The sequence below is a fragment of the Typha angustifolia genome, chromosome 13, assembly GCF_048772165.1.
Source record: "Typha angustifolia cultivar Huaian chromosome 13, ASM4877216v1, whole genome shotgun sequence".
Lineage (NCBI taxonomy): Eukaryota > Viridiplantae > Streptophyta > Magnoliopsida > Poales > Typhaceae > Typha > Typha angustifolia.
In genome coordinates, this window is record NC_133251.1 from 5,591,044 (window position 1) to 5,615,321 (window position 24,278).

The 24,278-nt window shown below is 35.0% G+C and overlaps 1 protein-coding gene across 1 annotated transcript; it reads right to left on the reverse strand.

Moving 5' to 3' along the window:
- Nucleotides 1-349: 349 nt before the first annotated feature.
- LOC140774557 (probable protein S-acyltransferase 23) lies at nt 350-23,499 on the reverse strand. The gene is made up of 13 exons (XM_073117595.1): nt 23,004-23,499; nt 22,777-22,917; nt 18,928-19,040; nt 17,714-17,793; nt 15,018-15,181; nt 14,535-14,664; nt 14,351-14,450; nt 7,606-7,666; nt 6,388-6,465; nt 6,027-6,125; nt 5,737-5,815; nt 5,497-5,645; nt 350-980 (listed from the first exon to the last, which is right to left on the reverse strand). The coding sequence occupies exons 1-13, from the start codon at nt 23,283-23,285 to the stop codon at nt 792-794; spliced, it is 1,665 nt and encodes a 554-aa protein (XP_072973696.1). The 5' UTR covers nt 23,286-23,499; the 3' UTR covers nt 350-791.
- Between the last annotated feature and the right edge of the window lie 779 nt (nt 23,500-24,278).

The window sequence follows — 24,278 nt, forward strand, 5'->3', positions numbered from 1 at the left end:
CTATTCTCAAGTGCGGCTTGAAATTAATTTCAAGCTTGATATAATTAATCAAGCTAAATTATTTCGACAGCCTTACTAAACCGATAGCATTTCCTTTTGCACTGTTGGATAGGTTGAGAATATAAAAATAACAAACAGAGATATTACCTCCCTAGAGAGTTTATTGTCAAAATAAATAAACAGCTCAGGCTTGGCTCGATGCTCGATGACTCGAGCTGCGTGAAACTTGGAGTCAAGCATAAATAAAAAAAACCATGATTCGTTTTATGTGTAAATGAGCCGAGTCTAAGCTTGAGCCAGCTCGGCTCACTCACACCCCCTAATTGTAACCCTCATGCTGCTTGAAATAAGAACACAAAAAAAATGATAATTCACTCTAAAACAGTTCAGTTTGACATTCAATTCTATGCAGGCTGCTGTACAAGTTTCTTATTTTGTTCCGCCAAAATGAAATGGTGCATGAGATAGAGTTTTCCTTCACTCTACATCGATACATAGAGATTTAAATAAAATACTGCAACCGTAAGTACATTCATTTTCTACATCACACGATAAGTTAAAACCATCAATTGTAATTGAAATGATCATGGTCCGATCATATGTGGTCCAGGGAGCTGCGCCTTCATATATAAACCAGCAAACATCCAGTTGAACCACATTTGGACAACTATGGTCATCAATATATGTTTCATTAACCTTGGGGTGTAAACCTTAAATGAACGACTGCCAAAGTAACACATCTAGAGAAAGGACCTCAAAGTGATAGCCGGATAATTGGAAAACCCATAATTCTACTGCATTATTTGCTGAAGGGATGGCCAAGCAATTTCATCATCATTGCTATAGCCCTGAACCAAGAAATCTGTACAATTCCGACGACAACCACGGTTATAAGGATTTCGGAAACGACCATCCGGCCCTCGAAGATAAGTGTAGCGAGCAGAATTTGCCAACTCGTTAGTAGTGATGTTCTGTGCTATCTGCAAGTTACAAAAGGATACAGGGATTTAGGAGACGAGCAAAACTTGCTAGCCAGAGGTTACAACAGCCATTTAATTTCCACAATCTTTTCATATTCCAAGTGCTTGTTTTGCTTTGACATTTTATTAACTACCAACCTTTTACAAAAAAAATAATAATAATTTCCTATAACCTTGGACAGGTTTTTCATTTTCTATAATTTTGAAGAGGCAGTTGCGGCAATCATACCAAGTGAAGCAAGAGATGATTTTTAGTTGAGATCTTGTATGAAAATATCTAGTTTATGAAGAACAAATATAGGTCTATTTTGAATTTCTATCCCATAGACCAAATAGCAGACATGATGGCACACTTGGTCTATGGATTGTTGATCAGAAAGAAAACAAAAAAAAAAGAGATAGGATGGAAACACGAGGTTTCTTGCTTGCATGAGCCAACGACAATACACCATACAGGAAAAAGGGTCTTCTAGGAATTGCCATCACGAAACTAGGTCCACACAATAGACAACCATGGACTAAAATACACTAACAACAACAACAAGAACCACAACAAAAGCAAGCCCTTATTCCGAACTATTTGGGGACCATTATTTTGACCCGTCTTCTCCGTTCATCTCTATTTAGTGTATCAGTTTATGTCAAATAATAGAAGCTAAAACAGAATGTTACATTAAAATAATTAAAAGTATTGAATTAGTTTCTGGATTATCAAAGGGTATGGGAATACTATAAAAAAGAGTTAATTGTTCATAAGGGCTTGGATTTTGTTTGCATTTAAGAAACTAAATTTGAAAATTGTAAAGATAGGATGCTAATGACTACGGGAGGAAGTAGGATCAAATGTTGGTTACCTTCAGCAGGTGCACCTGAGGGAATTCTCATTGGTGTTAATAATAAAAAATTAACAACATTGGATTAGAAGAAAGGAACTCATGCCAAAGATAGCTAGGTTAAGTGGACCCTAACCAATGTGTATGGCCCTCATGAGTGGAGGGATAAAGAAGTTCTTTGGGATGAGCTTAAAGATATTAAAAATTAGGGTGGAAATTATTGGCTGCTAGATGGTGATTTTAATGCCACCAAATTTGAAAGAGATAGAAGAGGACAAAAATCTAGCACTGAAGAGAGGAGAATTTTCAATACAATTATCAATAATTTGGAAGTCCTTGAGCTGAAACTTTCTAGAAGAAGGTTTTCTTGGACTAATATGAGAGAGGACCCAGTATTTGCTCTTCTGGATAGAGTTTTTGCTTCAATTGATCAAGAGAAACTTTATCCATTGACAATGGTTAAGATTTTACAAAGGATTTATTCTGATCATGTGTGTTTGCTAGTTGATACTAGGGCAGTGGGGCTCAAATCTCATCCTTTCAGGCTGGAACATTTTTGGTTTTGCAAAGTGGAGTTTGATGATCTGGTGAAAAAATGGTAGTCTTGAAAAACTATGGGGGCTTCTACAATTGAAGTGCGGACTGAAAAGATAAAGAAAATGAAGACAAAGCATAAGAGGTTGGAGTAAGAACTTAAAGAAAGAGGATCAAGCTAAAAAAAACAACACTTTGCTTTAGATTGTGGACCAGCTTGACTTGTTGGATGAGAGTAGAAAATTGAATTATAAGGCGCAGGTTAGAGAGAATGTTGTATTATAATTATATCAGTTGTATAAAGTGAAGAAGATGAAGTAGCAGCAGAAGTCTAGGCAATTATGGTTGATTGTAGGAGATCTTAATACCTCATTCCATAAAGTGGCTAATGGGAGGAAAAGAAGGACTAACATATTTCCAATTCAGATTGAGAGGGAGCAGTCTATAGATCAGAGTAAGATTAGTGAACATATCACTAACTATTATAAACAACTATTTGGAACTATAATTACTTGGAGATAAACTATGACTGAGGATAAATCGGGGCTGGATAAAGCTGAGCTTTTAGTTGCTCCTTTCAATGAAGAGGAGATTCATCAGACTGTTTTTAATATGGCTGAGAATATGACTCCTAGGCCAGATGGTTTTAGTATGAAGCTTTCTTATCATTTTTGGGACATTATTAAGAGGGAAATCTTAGAGTTGTTCACTACTTTTTATAAAGGAGAATGCTTTCAGCCTATGCTATGATTAGCCTGATTCCTAAGAAGAGTAGGGCTGATAGAGTGGAGAACTTTAGACCTATTAGCTTGTTGAGTTGCAACTATAAGATGATTACTAAAGTTCTAACTAGCAGATTTGTCAAGTGATAATGATTTGATCACAGATTACTAGAGTGCCTTCATCAGACTATTAAAGTGCTTCATTAAAGGTATATATAATATTTGATAGCATGCTTAGTGCTCATGAAATAATTTTTAGAGTTAAAGCAAAAGACTGAGTGAATTATATTGAAATTGGACTTTGAGAAGGTTTATAATAAAGTGGAATGGGATTTTTTGGCTGATATTCTCAAATGGAGGGATTTTCTATAAAAATGGATTGCTTGGGTGATGCAATCTATCACCACTGAGTCTTTTGTTGTGACTTTAAACGTTGAGCTGGAAAAGTACTTTAAATGTAAAAAAAGGTTGAGATAAGGAGATCCATTATCTTCTTATTTTTTTGTATTGGTTGCAGATGATTTAAATAGAATGTTGAACAGAGCTAAGCAATATGGATTGATTACTGGTTTAGGGACCAATATTTGTGAGAAGGATATCATTAACCTTTAGTATGCCAATATTTTGTTATTTTTGACTGCTGACAGTAGAGATGTAATGGTTTAAAGTTCTTGCTCTATGTTTTGAAATTGTATTTGGTATAAAGATAAACTTTGAAAAGAATTTATTAATTTATTTGAAAAATAACATAGAAAAAAGGAATGACCTAGCAGCTTTGTTAAATTGTAGAGTTGAGGAATTACTGATAAAATATTTAGGACTTCCTTTACATGATAGCAAACTGAGGAAAAAAGATTGAATCCCTGTGATTGAGAAAGTGGAGAAAAGACTCGGGTGGAAAGAAAAATTGTTGTACTTGGGTGATTGTATTGCACCTATCAACTCAGTTTTAAGTGTTGTTCCTATATTTCTTGTCTTCTTTAATATACCTGTTTGGGTGCGCAAGAGAAGTGATAAGCTGAGAAGATATCTGGGAAGCTCACAATGGCAAGTTGATAAAGTTCTAAAAGGATATCTGGGTTGCAGAATGCTCTCTGCTACCAGATTTCCTAAACTATTTAATAGAGTTTCGGATGAAGAGGTTATTGTGCAGAATGTGTGGCTTGATTGGAGGAGTTGGAATCTACAATACCACAAGATATTGTCAAAGCATATGCTAACGGAGGAAGAGTAGCTAGTTAATTTTGTGTTTGGTAATTGTAATCAAGAGAATAATGAGAATGAAAGAATTGTTTGAAAGTTTAAGAAAAGTGGAATATTTACTATGAAATCCTTATACCGATTTCTTAATAATGGAGGAAGGATTACAAAGGATTTGGCTAAAATCTGGCAGATGAAACTTCCTCTAAAAGTTAGAGCTTTCTTATGGCTAACATGTAATAACTAGAGATAATTTCATGAAACCAGGGTGAATTGGCAGCTCAACTTGTGTGTTCTGCTCTCAAAATGAGTTGATAGATCATCTTTTCTTAAGGTATAAGTTTGGGAGCCAGTTGTTGAGGCAAATGAAAAGAAACTTGGATATAAAGAAGCATAATAAACATGTGAATGATTAGTTCAAACTGAATTTACAATTGAAAAAGAAGAAGAACAAATGGTGGCTTATTTGTCTTAGTGCCTTCTTGTGAAGTTTGTGGCTGAAAAGGAATAATCAAATTTTTAATAATTGTGTGTGAATTTATGATTTTTTTTTACATAAGGTGACTATCTTGTTTTTCTACTGGGCAAGGATCCAAGGAGAGGAGATAATGAAGAAAGCCTGCTGGTTGACTCAGGAACCTCAGGTGGTCATGGACTTGGAAGAGTGATGCTGATGCTGGATGGTGTCTTCTGGATAATTTCAACATCTTATTAATCTTGTGATACAATTATGGTGTTTGTTCTAACTTTTGACATATATCTGTGGTAAGGTTTTGGTTATATGCTTGGTTGGTGAATGTTCTCTCAGGTTGTGGATGTTAGTGATGTTTAACTTCACTTGAGGTGGGTGTAATTGTTTTGTTTTGTTTCGTTATGGTTAATCTTAGTGGAAGATTACCAAGTTCTTAAATTTCAATGAAACAGGGCCTGAGTATTGTTGCTAAAAATGAAAAAATTATTGAAATATATCCACTTATTAAAAGGAAGACCATTCAACATACATGATAAGGAATCCGGTTAAACAGAGCAGACATGCATTATACTACTCTCAAGAAACATTTTGAGACCTAGTTAACCTCAGGTACCTGTATCAGGAATATAACATCACCCAAATAAATAGTAGCTTTCAAAGAAATCAATTTTTAATCTATAACCAAGTAAAATTTGAGTATGCAGACTACCAGTTGCAGAGTCAGCTTAACAATAGAACTGCCTAGAAACCATTACCTGTGATGCCTGTGCGGTTGTCAGGATTAAAGACCCAGATAGCAATAAAACATCCAAAAAAAGAAATACTGCAGCCCCAGGGTAATTGGTCACCATGTAATGAAGCCATGTCTCAGAAGATGGAACCATCACAGGTTCTGTCCAAATCCCTGTTGTTAATTACAAAGTTAGTCATTGTTAATGTGTAAATTCTGGATAATGGACTGGCGTTTTAGTTCAGACCAACTTTAAATTACTCACTATATAATGCAACGACAGCACCAATAGATGTCGTCAGTGTTCCCATACAAATTAATACAAAGAAGTCCCACTTATTTCTCTGCAGATAAAACCACAAAAAGATTAAAATGGAAAACTCGCAACACACTACCATCAAATAGGAGCATGGATGTCACTAAACCAGGAATAATAGTAAACAGAGATACCTTGTGATATCTTTCCTGCCACAACCAAAGTCCTCACATATTCCATGGACTTTAAAAAAAAAATCCAAGTGTCTATTGAAATTAAGCCATAAAATAAATTACTACCTTTCCGACGCAGTTAGATATCCATGGGCAATGATGATCAAACTGCTCCACACAATGCTTACAAGTAGGACAATGTTTCGAACGCACAGGACGGATTATCTGATGAGAAGAGTAATATTGGAGAAACTTCAATAAATCCTTTGCCGTGATTCTCAGTAGAACTATCTTAACAAACAAAAGCATGCAAGGACCGGTAAATGTCCAGTGTATTATCAGAAGATTAGCCTAATTATCCAACATGTTACTTATGAAGAAAAGAAAAAGAAATAAACTCCAACACTAATTGGTCTACCTCTGACAGTACTCCTACATAATTTTCCCTACCTAATCCTTATTTATTCTAAAGAAATGTTGAAAATACCTTGCAGGTAGGACAGAGTTGAGACCAGTTCCCCCTCCAAACAGAAGAATTGTTAAGATCAATGTCTAGTAAAGGATCCTGTAAAATGAAGTGCTGAATAATGAGCTAATTGCAGATAAAAATAACAAAAGTATATTTAAGCCAAAAGTGTAACAGTCATGTCAAATACAACTGATGAATAATCAATCATTCAGTTGAAAATAAAGTCAAGTGAAAAATGCATATTAATTTAAAGAAATAGTCAAAATAGAAGCTGTTGATGGCATCATTAGTGCAATGTTTAGTTTTTCCCTTTGGATCCAAGAAGCCATGAGTTCAAGTGATGGAAACATCCTCTTTGAAAATGAGAGTAAGGCTGCCAATGTGATTTGTGTACTAGGACCCCCTCTTTTATAAGAACATAGGCAATTTATCAAATAGTATATATAGGATAGGTAATCGAATTTCAAGGCAAATACTAGAAGTTTGAAATATGAGACAAGAAGCAATCTAAAATTCTATGACAATTTGAACTCTTTCCAAGTTAGAAAAATATAATAAAAAGTAAAACATTCCAAGCTCACCTTCCAAAACCACTAGATTTAGTTTTGCATAGTCTATCTACTAAAAATTAGTCCAGCTGCAAGACCTTTTTTGAAAAAGAATATTATATAAACTTGGTATACGAAGTAGCAGCAACAATATATTGGGCAAACACCTTTCTTAAACATTGTTAGTAATATAATTTGTTAGGAAATAACAAAAGAAACTTAGGCAGCACCAATAAGGCAGGAATCTCAACTCTCATGCTTGAAAACTTATTAAAACATATCTAACAACACAGCATCTAAAGCTGGATAACTTCAAAAATTGTTGTATTTTTACCGCTATCCCAGCTCCCTGTGAAACTAATATAACCAACTTCAAAAATTAACATAACAAATTCACTAGAATGTTGTAAAATTTATTCAGTGACAAGAAAAGGTAGGCAAAGAATCAAATTTGTGCCTGACCCCGAAGAATGGTCCAATACTTCATATGGGCACAAACAGACAATATCAGCATATGAACTTGCTCTTGAGTTTACTAATCCTTTATAGGAGAAATTCATTGCCAACTTCCAGTTCCATGAGAGAAGGTTAGTAATGTGAATTTTCAGAGATTTTTAAAAGTTTCAGTACATTTCCATTTGAGATATCACAAGAATCTGCTAGAAGCAAATAAAGATTCAGCACATACCTCTGCACCCACAGGCCTCAGAGATACTCCAGTATTTGATTGGATATAGCCCGGATCCTTGCTGTAAATAAACCAATATATGAGTACAGTTGCATAATGAAAAGAGAGCATACATGAAAACATATCAAACCACCACATGTATTTCATTGTAACATCATCAGCTTGAGGGCAGCATGAAAAAGATACTACCGGCTTTTTCAGAACATTCCACTGTCAAAACTCAGAAGACACAATTGGCTAAGTAGCACTTAAACATTGGAATGTGCCAACAACACACACAAACAGATACACCATTTCTCCATCTGAAATATTTTTCTATTACTAAACTCACTTTTTCCATCAAAAGATGGGGACAACCTGCACCTGCCAATGTAACAAAAAAAAGAGAACAGCACCCGCCACCACGCCTTTAGCCCCAATTATTCTAGCATGGTTTATGGACCCTTTTTTTTTTCTGTTGAGATCTGTTTTTCCCAATTCTCTGTTGAACCAAGTACTATCGTGTCTTTCTTTGTTGTTATCTCTTAAATCAAAAGGTGTATTCCTTTTCTCTCGAGGCACCATCTTCTTACAAAAGTCACTCCTCAACACTGATGCACAATTGGTCTTTGTTGGACATGTTATTCAAGCCATCTCAATCAACTTTTCCACAAATTTAAATTCCACAAGTGCTACCTCTAATTCGTGTCTCCCACAATTACATTTCCTAATGAGCCAAATCATTTATCTCAACTCCTGAAGAAACTCAAACCATTGTTTTGGTCTTATGGGAGCCACCTAGGCACCATTTAGGACTAACTATGCATCCCCCTTTTTTCATCATTTAATTTTGAAAGTAATAAGGTGTTGCCATAGTGATGGATCCTAATACAAAGTGTTTGGTTGTAGGAAGTGAGGGAATTGAACTGATTTTGGGAAGTGGAAGTTTCTAGGAAACTTACTTCAAAATCTCATTACTTCCCAATGTTGGTAAGAGAGAGAGGAACTGTTAGCCTTTTACTCTCTATTGTTTAGTTGAGAAAGATGAAAAATGAAAGTTAGAACATCAAAACTAAAATAAAAAGATTTGTTTGCATTTATGGCCCTTTAAAATTCTTTACCTATATGCATACCAAGGTTTCCAATATCAGGATCGAGATCAATATCGGCCGTCCAAAAAAATAATATATATCGACAGTATTGATCGTATCGACCGCTCGTATTAGATCAGATTATTTTTTAATTTTGTAAAATTTTAAATATTATTTAAAAATGCAAAAAAGTTTTTAAAAATTTAGAAAAATGAAAGGAAAATAAGAAAATAAAAATTACTCACATATGAAGCCTAAAAACTTAAAAAATATATTAACTTACTTAAAATTCAACTTTTGATGAATAGATTCCTCTCTCTCCCCTCCCCTCTCTCAAAATTTAAAACTTACTCAAAAATTACCTACATAGACAAAGTTCCCATTTTTTTTTACTTCTTCCCCTACCCCCCCTCCTCTCTCCTTTCCTCTCTCTCTCTCTTTTAGGCTCTCAGCAACTGGTGCTGCTGTGGTGAAGCAGCAGCAACAGTAGAAGTCGTCAGATTTACTCGGTGCAGAAAGAGAAATATAAAGGGAATGAGAGGAATTAAAAACTAAAAAAATAATAAATTAATTCCTCCAAGGTCACGGGAGGCGAGGTCGTCGAATCTTCGTCGGAGAATGTCGCTGGAGATCTACTCGGTCGTCGGTGGAAGAAGTGAGAAAGAAGAGAAAAATAGAGAAAAAAAGAAAGAAAGAGAGAAAGAGAGGCAAGTGGAGGAGTAGGGTCGGATCCCACCAATTTCAGGCGGGATCGACTGATAACCCAGTCGATCGAGATCGGCCGAAACTGGAAACTATGATGCATACCCTTTTAATTTTGTATTTGCGTGTATATATCCTTTAAAAGTCATAGTTTTTACATAGATTCCTTATAAGTTAATTTTAAAAAAATATAAGTTAAAATCTTTAGTACTTACAATACAATATAAAAGACATAAATATTATTAAATAAAATGAATGTGAAAAAAATAAAAGGGTATTTTTGTCTTTTAAGTCAAGTTGATGAATTATTAATGATTAATTAAGTTTGAGGGTATTTAGAAAAAAGAATTAATAGGTATCCATGTGAAAAACCAAGGGTTTTAAAAAGAGATAAATATAAATATTAATTTTAGAAGGATATAGATGTAATAAGACATATTAGAAAGGTATACATGTAGGAAAAACTTTGAATGGATTTGGCCAAAAATATAAAAGTCTTATAGTTTAGAGGATGTTTAATTGCTAGAAAGTGGAGGAAAGAAAATAATTGTTTTCAAAAACTTCTCTACTTTTAATATTTAGTTATAGAAAATAAAATTAAATAAGTAACTTTCTTACTTATTAAAAGTAGCTCCACCTTTTCTTTTTAATCTCTTTCCTTGAGAGGTGAGTCATTTTAGTGAACTCTACTTTCTAGCAACTAAATACATTCTTAGGGGAAGTCGAATGAGTTATTTTCCAACTCACTGTCTAAACCCAAAGAATAAAAGGTGGGGCAATTCTTAAAACCAAAGTTTAAAAAATTAGAATTAGAATCGGCCTTCCTAAACAATGATACAAATCAGCCGCATTGGCCATATCGATTGCCTAGATCGAATCAGACTTTTTAATTATGTAAATTATAAATATTATTTAAAAATACAGAAAAATTTCTAAAAATTAAGAAAAATAAAAATAAAAAAAGAAAATAAAGTAAAAGAAACTATACTGCAGTGAAAAAACTAAAAAGAAGAAATTAGAGAGAGAGCGAGTAGAAAAAAACTAAACAAAAAAAAAAGAAAAACTTTGATGTAGTGAGGAAAAAGAAAAGAGAGGAAAAAGAGAGTGAAAGAAATAAAAAAACTTAGACAAATATAAAGAAATAAATTAAAAAGTTATATGCCGAAGTTTGTCGGAGTTAGATCTACATCGCCGGAGTTCACCAGAACTAGATTTCTCTATAAGAAAAAAAATGGCTATATGGAGAAGAGAGAAAAAGAAAAAGAAAGAGTGTAAAAAAAAGAGAGAGAAAGTGAGAAGAAAGAGAGATAGTTTGGATTGAGCCTAGATTGGGATCAAGCCGATCCTGCTAACCATGCCTAAAACGACCAATTTCACTTCCCTCACTTTTCTGCAACCAAACATGCCATTGACGTATAATTTTCTTAGTTCAAGTAAATTTCTTACTTTATAGAAATCAGATTTTTTTTTCTTGCACATGATTTCTCTATTTTATTTTGGCTGCCTTGAATTTGGGGCATCCATATAGCACCTAGGCATTGGACTGTCCCTTTGATATCCTAGCACCTAGACCACAAAAAGCATCATTTTAAGGCTGTCCCAAGCTTCCCTCGCTGCAATATTTGCTGGTTGATGTTCTACATTAAGATAACAAAAATCTTTTTATAATTCCAATAGGGTAGAGTAGACCAAAAGGCAATGTCATAAAAAAGTGATCCAGTCAAGACTAAAATTGTAAGAATTGATAATAGAAAATTAAAAAAAAAACAATCTGAGGACACGTGCACTGCACATGCGCACCCTTCACCCTCTCCCTCTCCAGCACCCAATGAGGCAATCATGAGTGTTTTGCCCGAATTTGAATCAAAATCAAATTTGGATTCTCTATAAATAAAACCCTAAATCCCCTCTCTTTCACCTCCAACCCTTTCTTCTCTATCATTATTTCTCCTTTCTTTACCGTCGAAGTTGTCGCCATAGAATCAAACCGTCGAAGCAATCAGAGACCAACACATAACTCGTAGGTAAGTCCTCTTCCACCCCTCAAATTTAATTTAAGTTTAATAAGGTAGATTATAAATAGCTAATATCCTTGGTGTTGCCATTTTGTTGGCTTCGGGTCGTTGTCGCATCTTCACTGGAAGCTTTGCGCCACCGGGTTTGTGTCGTGGATAGCCCTCGTGGCTCGGATCATCACCTGCTTTGGAAAGAAAAGTCGTCGACAATAGCTACCCCTGACAACCTTCCTCTGCCCTGTGAGGTCGCAAGGTCGTGGCATTGATGAAGGGGACCTTTGGTCCCGGTGATCGTCAATGGTTCTCTCTGTTTCTCTCGTCGGTCTCCTCAAGGAAGGAGATGAAATTAAGCATAGGCTTAGCACGAGTCAACTAACTCAAATATGGGTTTGATTCTGGATTTTGGATCCAAAAGACTCAACCCAAATAGTGTTAAGGAGTGGGCCTTTAGCCCAATCCATTTAAGTGGATTCTGGGTGGGCTACAGACCAACTATAGCTTAACCCAATCATTTGGACTTAAATTAACCCATTTAGCCTAGCCCAATCTTTTTGGGCTTAAATTATTCCATATAGCCTAGCCCAATTCAATGGGCTTAAATCAACCCATTTTAGTCATTTATTTAGTTGTAAAATTTAGAAATTTTATTAGGGATTTAAAATTATGTTATTTCTTTATTATCTAAAGATAGTTAAATTTAGCATATGGACTAGAGGTTAGAGATTTCAATTGTTTTACCTAGACTCAGGTGAGTGGGTTCACCCATATATTTATTCATATTATATTTCGTGCTTTTTCTCAGACTATATATTCGTATGTGTAAATTTAATTATTATATTTCTGTGTGCAAAATGTATGATTCAATGTATTGCTATACTTCGTGCAAATATCAATTATTAATAAACAAGAATATTAGTGAAAAATATAGCTAATATTAGGTATGTCTTAGAGAACAGTCCCGATATAGATCATTTGCGATTTTTTATAGTGACTCAAGTCTACTTAGAGGTCTAGAAAAAAATTCTATTTTATTTGAGAATTAGAATGGAGCTTAATAGGAGACTTTAGAGGATGTAATTATTGGCTCATAATTATTGAATGGATTTCATTTACTGAGCTATAATTATTGGCTCATATGATTTTCCTTTCTAATATTTCAACAACCGATCAACCTAGCGACCGAGCGAGATGAACTGAGACGTCATTTCCATTTAGCATCTACCTTTTTTATCTTTCAGTTCTTTTAATCTTTATGTTTAAATTATCTATTAGTTCAGTTGATAAAAGGCATAGTAGTGGTGACATTGTTTATTTTATTATTATTGAATTAAATTTATCAAAGTCAGATTTTTACATAAACTTTTGCCATTATGGACTTATAAATTATTAGTTAATGCTTCGTGTATCTCAAGCGTATTTAAATACATGGCCAATTTCGATTTCGAGTCATGACAGAAGTGACACACATGCCAAGTAGAGAGAATTAGAATGGAGCTTAATAGGAGACTTTAGAGGATGTAATGAAAACTGTTCAACATCATAGGCTTTCACAATAATATGTATGTGCCATAAGTATAGCCTCCAAAATTCTTCATAGTTGATACTAAGATGCATCATTTATTTATGAGTCCTACTCTCAAAATGGCATCATGTGAAGATGAGCATGCATATGTGCAAGTAAGTAAGTATATCGTTAGCCAAAATTAATAGGGCTTTTAAGAGTCGAGACATATTTTATTGATCGACTTGCACCACAAGTCCAAAGGAGGTCTTTTGTTAGAATTTATGAAAAACTAGAAAGTTCAGTGAACGCGGTAGACTCCAAGAAAAGTCAGAGGGGAGGAGGAAAGAAGCTAGCACCTACGAAGTGGTTAGGTGCAAAAACCAAACCAGTTCGCCAATTCTTTGGATGAATTAGCAAGTTGAGTGGTTTCCCACAATTCTTTTCCAGCCAAATTATAGCAGCTGATCCATACTGGTCAGTCAACCAATTAATAGGTCGGCCAGTTCAATTAATGATCTAATCCAGGTTTATAAAAAAGCACTCAATTGATCAACCAGCAGTGAAGCCCTACCACCCAATAAGATGGGGTCAGGAAGGCACAATTCAGATTTGAGACGGCCCAGATAGTAACATTTTTTGTGATTAACTACAAACTGGCTTTCAGCCTTCTAGAAGGTGGACCTGAAAACCTAATGAAAGTAAAATAAGCAAAGAGATTTGTTATGATAACTCTACGGTCAGTTGGCAAATAGAATTATATACCTTGGTTTTCCAATTTTTGACTAATGTAGCCTTGTTGGTTGCACATATAAATTACGATGGTCCCTTTCTTGTCACAATATGGTCATCCTAATTCTTAAGGTCCATCAATTTATGCATGGAGCCGATTCTCCTGCTTCTATAATCACGAGTGTTATAGATGATAGATCAGTCCTCTTTTAATTTAGCCATCAACCATCTAAATATTAGAACTCACCAGTGAAGCACCAGCGCACCTTTAAGGATACGACGGGTAGCTACATATTGCACATGAAATTAAATCCAGTACAATGTAAGCTATCTAAGATAAGGATAAAATAATTAGGCACCAAGATCATGCCTAAAAAACATCATGGAGTTGTCCTGCAGTAAAGCTACAGAAGAAAATTCTACCATCATGATAGGGGAAGTTAAGGTTGTGTGTTTGTTGGAGTACCATAAAGCTAAAAGAAGTTGTAAAGTCATTAAAAAAATATGGTGTCTTTGGAATTCCTACGAAAGAGAAGTGCTATAATAATTTTCCTACATAATTTTCCACCAACAGAAGCTGGAGATCATAGAACAGCATCTGAATGTATATTGTTATAGTACAAAATAGAAGTAATAGTATTGCTAACACCAACAACACAACTGGAAGCATGTTCGCCATATTTATGAGTTTGTAATGAGCTAAATGTCTACAATTCAAGGTTTACCTGCTACATCGGTAGAGCATCAACAATGAACCAAATGCAAGAGAAACGCCAGTCCACCCCCATAGTCCAACAAAAGCAGTAATTCTGGAAAAATTAGGAGCTGGAAAGAGAGATGATATAAATAGACGTGCAGTGTTCATTGGATAGTATACTCAATTTAAAGAAATACATGACCAATACCTACCGAAAAGAATTGAGCTTATAAAAAGGACTGTCAGGACAATCATCAGAGAAAATAAAACCCAAGCATATCCAATCTTCCCGATCCTTCCAGCACAATATTTATCTTCCCAGCTCTCCTTTGTGGCATTTGACTAGATATGCAAAAGTCAACCTCACTTCAGTAAAGTTCAAAAGGACCTTGAAAAGATATGATAATATTTAGTATATTAATCCATATTTTCGACATTTCCCCAATGTGGAAGTCTAACAGGCTAAAAGAATAAAAGAAAAAAAGCCTATCAATGTCAATCCAGAGACGATATGAAATACTTCAGGCTCGCAGCCACATCAGATTTTCAGAAAAAGCTATAGGACAACACAATTAACTTTCTCTACACAGATTCAAAATTAAATCTTCTACCAGGTGCATCTAAACTATACTTGAGCTTAAAAGAGAGCAATTTAAAGTGCATATAAGTACAATAGGCTCTCAAGAAATACTTACAAGGATATAGGAAACATGCCGATGACCTTTATCAGATGCAAGCTGAGCAGGAGTTAATCCATTGTTATCCTTCACCATCAATTCTGCCTTAGTGCCTGCATGTACAAGCACCATGCATCCTTCCATATTGCCTCTTAATGCAGCCCAATGTAAAGGAGTGCAGCCTACACAACATGATTATTGTTGCAGAGCTATTATAATCTTAATTTGTGTTACCTTTTCAAAAATATATTGAAGTGACTGCAGATACTTGAAAAGCTTCTCTTCCTACAAGACTTAAAACATGCTTATGTGAAACGTTGTTCCCAAAGGACATACATGGAAATAAAAAGATGCTATTTTAAACTATGTCCACAAGTGCTTAAACTTTTTGTTCTACTGTTTCAGTGCTAGAAATCTTTATGATTCATATAGAAAAATTGGACTAGGTCCGCAAATAGTTAATAAAATTTGAGACTCATGTTATATGCACAATACCGAAGCAGAAAACAGTGACCTTTTGATGTGGGAATATTCTAGACATGAACTAGACAAACACTTTTCTTTAGTAATTAAAATTGGACAGAGCTTATTCAGGCATGGAGCTTGTTCACATGGTTACAACCTTAGATCATTATTAGATCAGCAGATTAGGAGTATATTAACTCAAGATTAGGCTTGTGCAGCCACAAAGGATGTAAAAGAGTTTGAGAATATATAATACTCTAGGCCAACCCATCTATCTTTTATATTCCTCTCTCCAGTCTCTACAAACTGATATTCTTCTCTTCCTCTACTATAGATACTTCTTCTCTCCATTCCTCTCTATGCCTGCTAGTGCCTACTTCCCCCCTTCAGCTCATCGCTGCTACTGCTGCCCCTTTTCTCCTCTTGCTGGACCAACCACTCTATCTGCTCTCTTTGATGCAACAATTCTGGAATTCATCTGCTACTACAGGTATTGGTATTGCTTCTACTCAGATTGATAGTCTTCATCATCTCTTGATGAAAATATTGAAGTTCCACTGGTTCTTCAAGTGTAGTCAATGCTGTCTACTGCAGATCTAAGAAGGATTCCAGCAGCAGATCAAAAGGTCATCTGCTACTACAGGATTCCTTGCTTCTATACTTTGCCTACAACTTATTCATTATCCTGAGTACTAGAAATCTAGAACTTCATTTAGTTTAGTCCTAACTCCTGATTACTGAGTAAAATCTACAAGGATCTATCATCAAGTTGTTAGTTTTCATACTTCTTTCAGATCAAGTAAAATATATAAATTGATCTGATTTATTTTGACGAAGTATAAATTGATAACATGATATGTCAACTGTTGGCTGGTTTAAGTGATTGATTATCCTCTTTATTATTGCACTTTAAGTTGGAGTTTGCTTCCCGTTTAAGACTCGCAGTCTCCAATTTAACATGTGATTGCAAGCTAGTATGCATCAACCTTCGATCATTAGCATTTAGCAATCAACATTCTACGAGTAATGAAAGAGATAATTGCAGTTTATAAATTCCTATCACATTATTTTTGGGTAGAAAATATATAGCAATCAACATTCTACAAGTAATGAAAGAGGTAATTGCAGTTTATAAATTTCCTATCACATTAATGTTTTTGGTAGAATCAAACCAACACTTCTAGTTCACCCATATGTCATGAACTTAATTATGACTTCATCAGCATGTATATATATATATATATATATATATATATATATATATATATATATTTGTGTGTGTGTGTAGCTATATATTACTGCATATTGTCTCCTATCCATAATGCTCCTGCTCAGATCAAACTAATGGTTCTGGTTCTCTATATACAAAAACAAAAATCTAATGAGATTTCATCTGCTTACAGAAATATTAGTTATCCTTAAGACTGTTGTGCTTGGTGGAAAAGAAGCAAACAAAGGTATGCTAGTTTGCTGTCTTGTTCTGGTTAGTCAAAGCAAAGAAAAAAAGTATGATGAGGAAGAGTGATCTAGATGATGTGACCTTGTGACATAAGATGCAATGACCTAGGTGGCAAGGAGAAATGCTGGGCAAACTTCTAAGTGGCAACTGCATTCTTTCCAGGAAGTGTAAACACGTATATGACATTGTAATAGTTCTGAATAAAATTCTGGATCCCATGGTTGTAAATCTATGTAATTATCTGCAATCTAATTTAACATAATTTACTGAAACCAAAAAGTTGGACATGTAAATATCATGCATAACAGTAAAGAGAATTGAGACTTGTGATTCTTCGGTCACATTTGGTAAAATGGGATAAGGGGGTTTATCCGAGATATATATAATAGTTTTAAAATATTACAATTTATATTTAATTATAGACCTATTTTCCATCATTCTCCACAAAAGAAATATCTATTTCATTAAACAAGGAAAAAGACAATAAGGTTAATTTTGATAGTTTTTATCTCTTATCCTAACTATCACAACCAACACTTTTTATCCAACACTTATTCTAATTTTTCAAACCAAACTCCCAAAAGAGATTGGCATAAAAACTACATTTATCTCGAGATAAGTCCTAATTTTATCTCTATCCTAACTTTTTTTTATCTCATTGTCAAATGGGTCCTAAGTATTCCAAGGAGTTTCAAGCTTTAAACGGTCAATAAACAGAAAATTTGGAGTGAACAGCATTTAGAATATCATAAAGCTAATCATGCAGCCAGGAGACCAAGATAGTTCATACCATTTTTGTCTTGCCTCCCTTGATATGCATCCCTAAAGAGTAGTAACCTAACAGTATCAGCATATCCCTTATAAGCAGCCCTGAGAAGTAGCATCAGATTTACAAATGTTCAGTTAAGAAACCCAAGAAACCTGAATCTTAACTAAGCAGAGAATATTCATAATATGTTCAAAAGATTCATGAAATAAACTAAATCACCTAGAATAGAAAATACGGCAATACTACTAAAAAAAGGAAAGGTTCTCACAATCTAAAAGAACTGGATAAGACCATGGATCAAAGGATCGGCCGATCCCAATCCTAGTCAATCGACTGGGATTGGCTAGTTCAAATTAGATTGTTAGATCTAATCTAGATCCGACCTAAGTACATCAGTAATTAATTCCCCCAATCTCCTATTGTCTTCTCTCTCTCTCTCTCTCTCTCTCTCTCTCTCTCTCTCTCTCTCTCTCTCTCTCTCTCTCTTTCATTCTTCCTCTCTTTCTTGCCCTACCATAGTTATTGCTTCTCCGACACAAAGATCCAGCCTAACAAACTCCAGCGACGCAGATTCAACTCTGGTGAATTCTGGCAACCTAGAATATGTGATTTTTTTCTCTCTCCTCTTCATACAATTTTTTTTTCTCCTCTCTTTCTTCTTCTTCACTACAGCAGAATTTTTTTTTTCTTTTCGTTTTTCCACTTTCTCTCTCCTTCCTCTTACTGTAGCAGATTTAAGTAAGTTCGTACTTTTTTTTGTTTTTAGGCTTTATATATGAGTAATTATTTATTTTCTTTTTTTATTATTTATCAAAATTTCTAGAAATTTTCTAGCACTTTTAAATATTTTTAGAATTTCATATTAATTAAAAAATAGCCTGATCCGACCCAAGCAGTCAATACGATCAAGTGTATCATTATTCCAAGAGGCCAATCCTGATCATTATTTTTTTAACCTTGGATAAGACTGCACGGTTCACATTCTAAATAAATTGGCTGAAGGAAAACTCGCCAACCCCCCCCCCCCCCCCATTTCTAACCGGTAGTAACTAAACAACATAACAACATTTACTATTTATACTAGATAAGAGTTAAGACATTAAAGAGGTCACCTCAGTTCAGCTTCCACTTTATGGTTTATATTGGATGAGGAAATTTCTTTTGACTAGGATTAGGACCCCCAACCAAAATTTCTATATTATCTCAGGTAAAATAAAGTACACAATGCTGCATACCAATGCAATGCACTCCTTCCATCATTATCTGGAGCATCGAAGTCTGCACCATATCTTGAAATAATGTGATTCAGAAATCCTGTTTGTCCATACTGAGCTGCAACATGCACTGCCTGATCCAATAGTGCATATGGATTAATTATTTTAATAGATTCAGGCATTCAGTTAATAGGACACATCAACTATAACAAAAGTATGCCAGGGAATAGGAAAAGGATAAAGAAGTAATTATCCAATAAAGACAGATTTTCAAAGAAGTTATGTCAAAAAAAAATTTCTACTTTTCCAGAAACAGTGCAGATTAAAAAAAGATCGTATGTCAATAATACCATAACAAACCCAAATGCAGAGCCAACATATCAGTTATCAAAGAGCAATTAGCAAGTCAGTGAATTAAGTCAAAATGTTATTCTAAACAAAAGTTGTTAAAGTAAACAAAGAAAGATTTTGTCAATTTTCATCTTTTGGTTATGCTTGAAGAATTGGAGCAAAACAAAAGCAACTAAGGCTACTCACTCACTAGCTTTTTTCCATGTTCGAGAAAGAATCTTGTAGCTATAATAGAAAGCTGAAAATTCTTTTGAGTAGGAATAGGGATTTATGTTAATTAGATGACTATGAACGATCCAAGTTTTAATTTTTTTCCCCCAAAAAATTGAAACCTTTCGGAGTCAGCCAGTTTCGCCAATTCAGCTTGTCTTGACATTTTTGGTTTTGGTCTTTTCTTATAAAAATATCAAAATAAATCTAGATAAAAACAGAAATAGTAGCATAATAAATAAAGAAATTTTATATTACTTGTTTAACACAATGAAGAATAGCTCAAACAGTCAAACCAAGTAAATTTTTTATGTATATCATGCAATATTACAGGTAGCTGCCACTGATATTGTGTGGCAAGTCTTAATAACGGTAGCAGCCACAGTCCCACACCAAAGGGGAAAATTTTAGGTCACACACTATGTGTTGTCAGAGTTCATAGCCCATTGTTTTTATCTTTTACAAGCTAAGTTCCAGCCATCTATGACTATCCTCCATCTATATTTTATCTCAATTCTATGTACAGAATCGAATTAAACCATTAAGGTAACCTTGGATATATTGGAAAAACCTTGAAATACAACCCAAGAGTTAAAAATCAAACTTAAAACTATAAATTAGTCATTCTTGACACTGTATATCGAAACCACTGAAACCTATGAGTAAAACTGCCAAATTTGGTGATCAAAACTGCCAAAACTGGTCGACTTCCAGCCAAAACCAATAATTACTACTTTAGGGATGGTTTTGGGTGGAATATGGATGAAACAGATCCAGATTGACCAAAACTTCAGACAATGCTGCCTACAAATAAGAGTTTATAAGAAGTGCTAAATGAAACATGATTTATAAATGATTATTGAAAGATGAAAGGTTTAGTTTATGTATTCTTCAGCCTAATCTCCCCCTTCTAAGTTCTAACTACTCTTAACTTCTTCTTTTATCTATTCCATCTTCTTTTCATCATGAATTAAACTCCCTTTAGCTTTTCTTCTATCCCACAACCTAACAAACAATGTTAAAAAGTGCATGCTGAAAACATGTCCATCAAGAGGATTCATACCATGCAGCATATGACATGTGCCTTGTTGCAAACTATGAACTCAAGGCAATGAAATCATACCATAAAGAGAGAATATAGGAAGAAGGTTTTTGGAAGATATGAAATGAAAGAAAATGCACTGGCGGAATCAAATTGAGGGAAAAAAAAGAAGGAAAGAACGTAGAAGAACAATTATTTAATAAAAAAAGTAGATAACACAAACAAAAGAATATACAAGTATATATAGATAGTGGACTTGCCACTAATACACTATGGTAAACATAGGTGAATGCTAATTCATACATAAGGGTGCTCATGGGCTAGGTCAGGCCTGGCCCAGACAAAATAATATCGAGGTCAGGCTTAGACAAGGTCTAGCCCAGTCCATTCATAGATTAGTATTGGACTGAGTCCGAGCTTGGGTCAGGTTAAGTATTCCAGTTTCATCCATGCCCATGTTATTAGGCTGGCCTATTGTGAGTGAACGGATATATCATGTGTAATTGAATCTAAATGTTTGGAAACAAAATTATTTTATGATGGAATATTTTCTAAAAGCCTAAAAATAATGTTTATATGATTCAAAATTTTCTAAATGTTCTAACTTCCATAATTATTTCCAATCTCAACCAAATTAGTCACAATCAAATTTTGTAATTGTTGCTAATGCTCTCTCATAAGCACAATTTAACATTTAAGGAATATAAGCAATTAAATAGAATTTAAGAAATTTAATTTATATCTAATAGACATAGGTCAAACTAATTACGAATGGACATAGCTTAAAAGACGAATCATTGCCTATGGGCCTTATGGATAGACTAGGCATTATGGATCGCAAAATCGGCCGATCTGGATTGGGACTGACCATAACAGATCCCAATTAGACCGGTTTTGATTCAGTTTCGGTTCGATTTCGGCCAGTATCGGCCATATCAGCCGAAAATAATAATATTAGCTGAAATTAATTTTTTTAAAGATTCAAGTCAAATTTAAAATGTATCTAACTTAGGAAACATTAATAATTGATGTCATCAACTACTTTTTGTTTAAATTTTTAGTTTTTTACTCTCTATCTCTCACACATACTCTCCTCTCACTCTCACACTTCACCGAGTTCATTTCGTAGCCATTCTAGTGAGCCCCTTTGGCTAATCCACACTTTAGTGAACTCGAATGAGTTCTTTTTTTATTATTCTTTTTCACCAACCTTTTAACTCATCTTTTCTTACTACTATAAAACAATAGTGAAAAGATATCTCTCTCTTCGTATTGTTCTGCAGTAATAATTTATGAGTATAAAAATTTGTCTAATTCAAGTCGAAATTCATTATAGTTTTGAGTGAGTTTTTTTTAGTTTTTAAAATTCATATATGATTAATTTTTATTTCTTAGTTTTCTATTATTTTTTATAATTTTTTAGAAATGTTTCTACATTTTAAATAATATTTATAATTTTATATATTTGAAAATAGCCTAATTCGATACGAGCGGCCGATAAGACTGATATGGCCGATACAGTCGATACGTACTAACGGCCAATTCTGATCCTAATACTGAGTTTCAGAACCTTGCTAGGCAATACAGGCTCGGGCTGGGTTTGGAGACTTTTGGGTCGGGTCCAAAGCAAGCTTAGGACAAGCTATGGCAAGGCACATATCCATGAGTGTGGCATATACACGGTTATTGGTGGTCAATATGTGGGCTAATATCCATATGCAATCATCATATGCAGCTTACATGCAATCAGCTGTATAAAGGACCTCATGTTGGCTCATCCCACCGTTACCACCTATGTGGCCACATATGTGGTATATGGGGTCACCTTTCAAGAAAAAGTTAATTACAGTCGCAGTCATTTACTTCCTAAGGCCTGACTGGCATTCACTTCTTGAAGTTGCTAGTATCACTGAGTCACAGGTGTAACCTTTTTTCCTGCAATACATGCAGGAGGAAATTAGCATTGAATTACAGGAAAGTGGAAACCCAAATATTCACTTATTTAGTAGGATCTAAGAGAGCCATTCATTCCTTCTAGTATCATCAACATAAATATGATTCATCGCTCATTGCTCTAAATTCTGTTCTCCAACTGCTCTCTCAGAATAGCAAGAATTGAATCAAATTTAGTTATAAGTTACAGGACGTGCAATTATTATCGGGTCAAAACAAACAAAGAGAAAAAGAATAAGGAAAAAAAAAAGAAACCATATCATCCAAAAGTAATATTCTCTAAGCATAATTCTATAGGGATGAGCCAAGATTACCCGGTACCCATTGATGTCAGGAGCCTCGACCCACGCTCCATTCTGCAACAACACATCAGCCACCGTCGTCGACCCACGGACCGCCGCCCAATGAAGAGCCGTCTGCTGACCGAGGTCCGCGGCATTCACATCGCCGCCATGCTGTCCAAACTCAAACTTTCAATCTCAAGAACCAAATCCACAAACTTCTAAAAAAACCCATAAACCTTAATCGAGTGTTCCACTACCTCAACTATGTATTGAGCTATATCAGGGTAATTATTGAGCGCCGCCCACTGAAGGGCGTAGTAGCCGTTGCCGTCGGGCTTGGAGAGGAGTTGCCCTCCCTTCTCCACGAACAACCGGAGCTTCTCGAAGTCGCCGTAGGCGGCGGCGGAGTACACATCGATGACGAGTTTTGCGGCCTGGGAGCCCGGATCCGGATTAGGGTTAGGGCTGGAGGTGCCGTTTTGCTGCAGTTTGGGATCGGAAACGATGGCGATCTCGATATCGGTATCACCGGGCGGCATGGCTCCGTAACAATCGAGGGTTTTAATGGGATTGAAGATAGGAGGAGATGGCAAATTAGAATTAAGGGGTTAGGGTTTTATTCTACGGACGGCGAGGTATTGGTCGACGACCACGAGTGACCGGTGGAGTAGTTTTAGGTGGTGCTTCCTGGAAGAGGGGGGAGTTCTACCAGAATCCAAGCAGTAGATACCAAATTTACCCCTAGGAGGCTGCGAGCCTGCGACGGTACTAGACCTTCTTTAATCGTTCTTATTTGAATGAGTTCATTGTCAAATTTGGAGCCTAATAAGTGCCTAGGCCGTTGGCTTTTTATTAAATTAGCCCTTACTCCTTACTCCTGACTCCTTACTCAGACTATTTGAAAAAAAAACTCTTAGAATTCTAGTAATATGCACTATTTAGTCTTAAATTTGGGGCTGGTGGTGGCAAAAATTAAGGCTGTGAGATAATAATTCAACTTTTAAATGAGTTTAGATTTAATCTAATTGAATTTAAGTCATTAATATATCAATTCATTTAATCGGATTAATAATTAGATCGTGTTCTTATTTATAACCTATGTTTATAATACAATACCCTATTATAACCCAAATGATTCATTTATAACTCAAATAAATCTATTTATTATCTATTTAAATTTATTTAAATAACAAGTGTCACCCAATAGTTCACGTAGCCCCATCCAACCTAAACCCGACTAACTCAATCTGCTTGTTATTGTGCATTTATATTTTTAAGGTGGCCTAATTTGTTCACACACACACACACACACACACACACATCCCCAACCCACTGCAATTTCAGCAGAAGCTTTCTTATTCACACCTTCGGAACAACTAAAATTGGGCGTATGGTGAGAAGAATATAACTCAATGCAACCTTTTCTACTCACCAAGACAGAGATCTCCTTCCAGGCACATTAAGGAAGACCAAACGAGTGAAATGCCTACATTATGGAATGAAAAGATTTCCCAGTGAGCTCCGATAAGAAT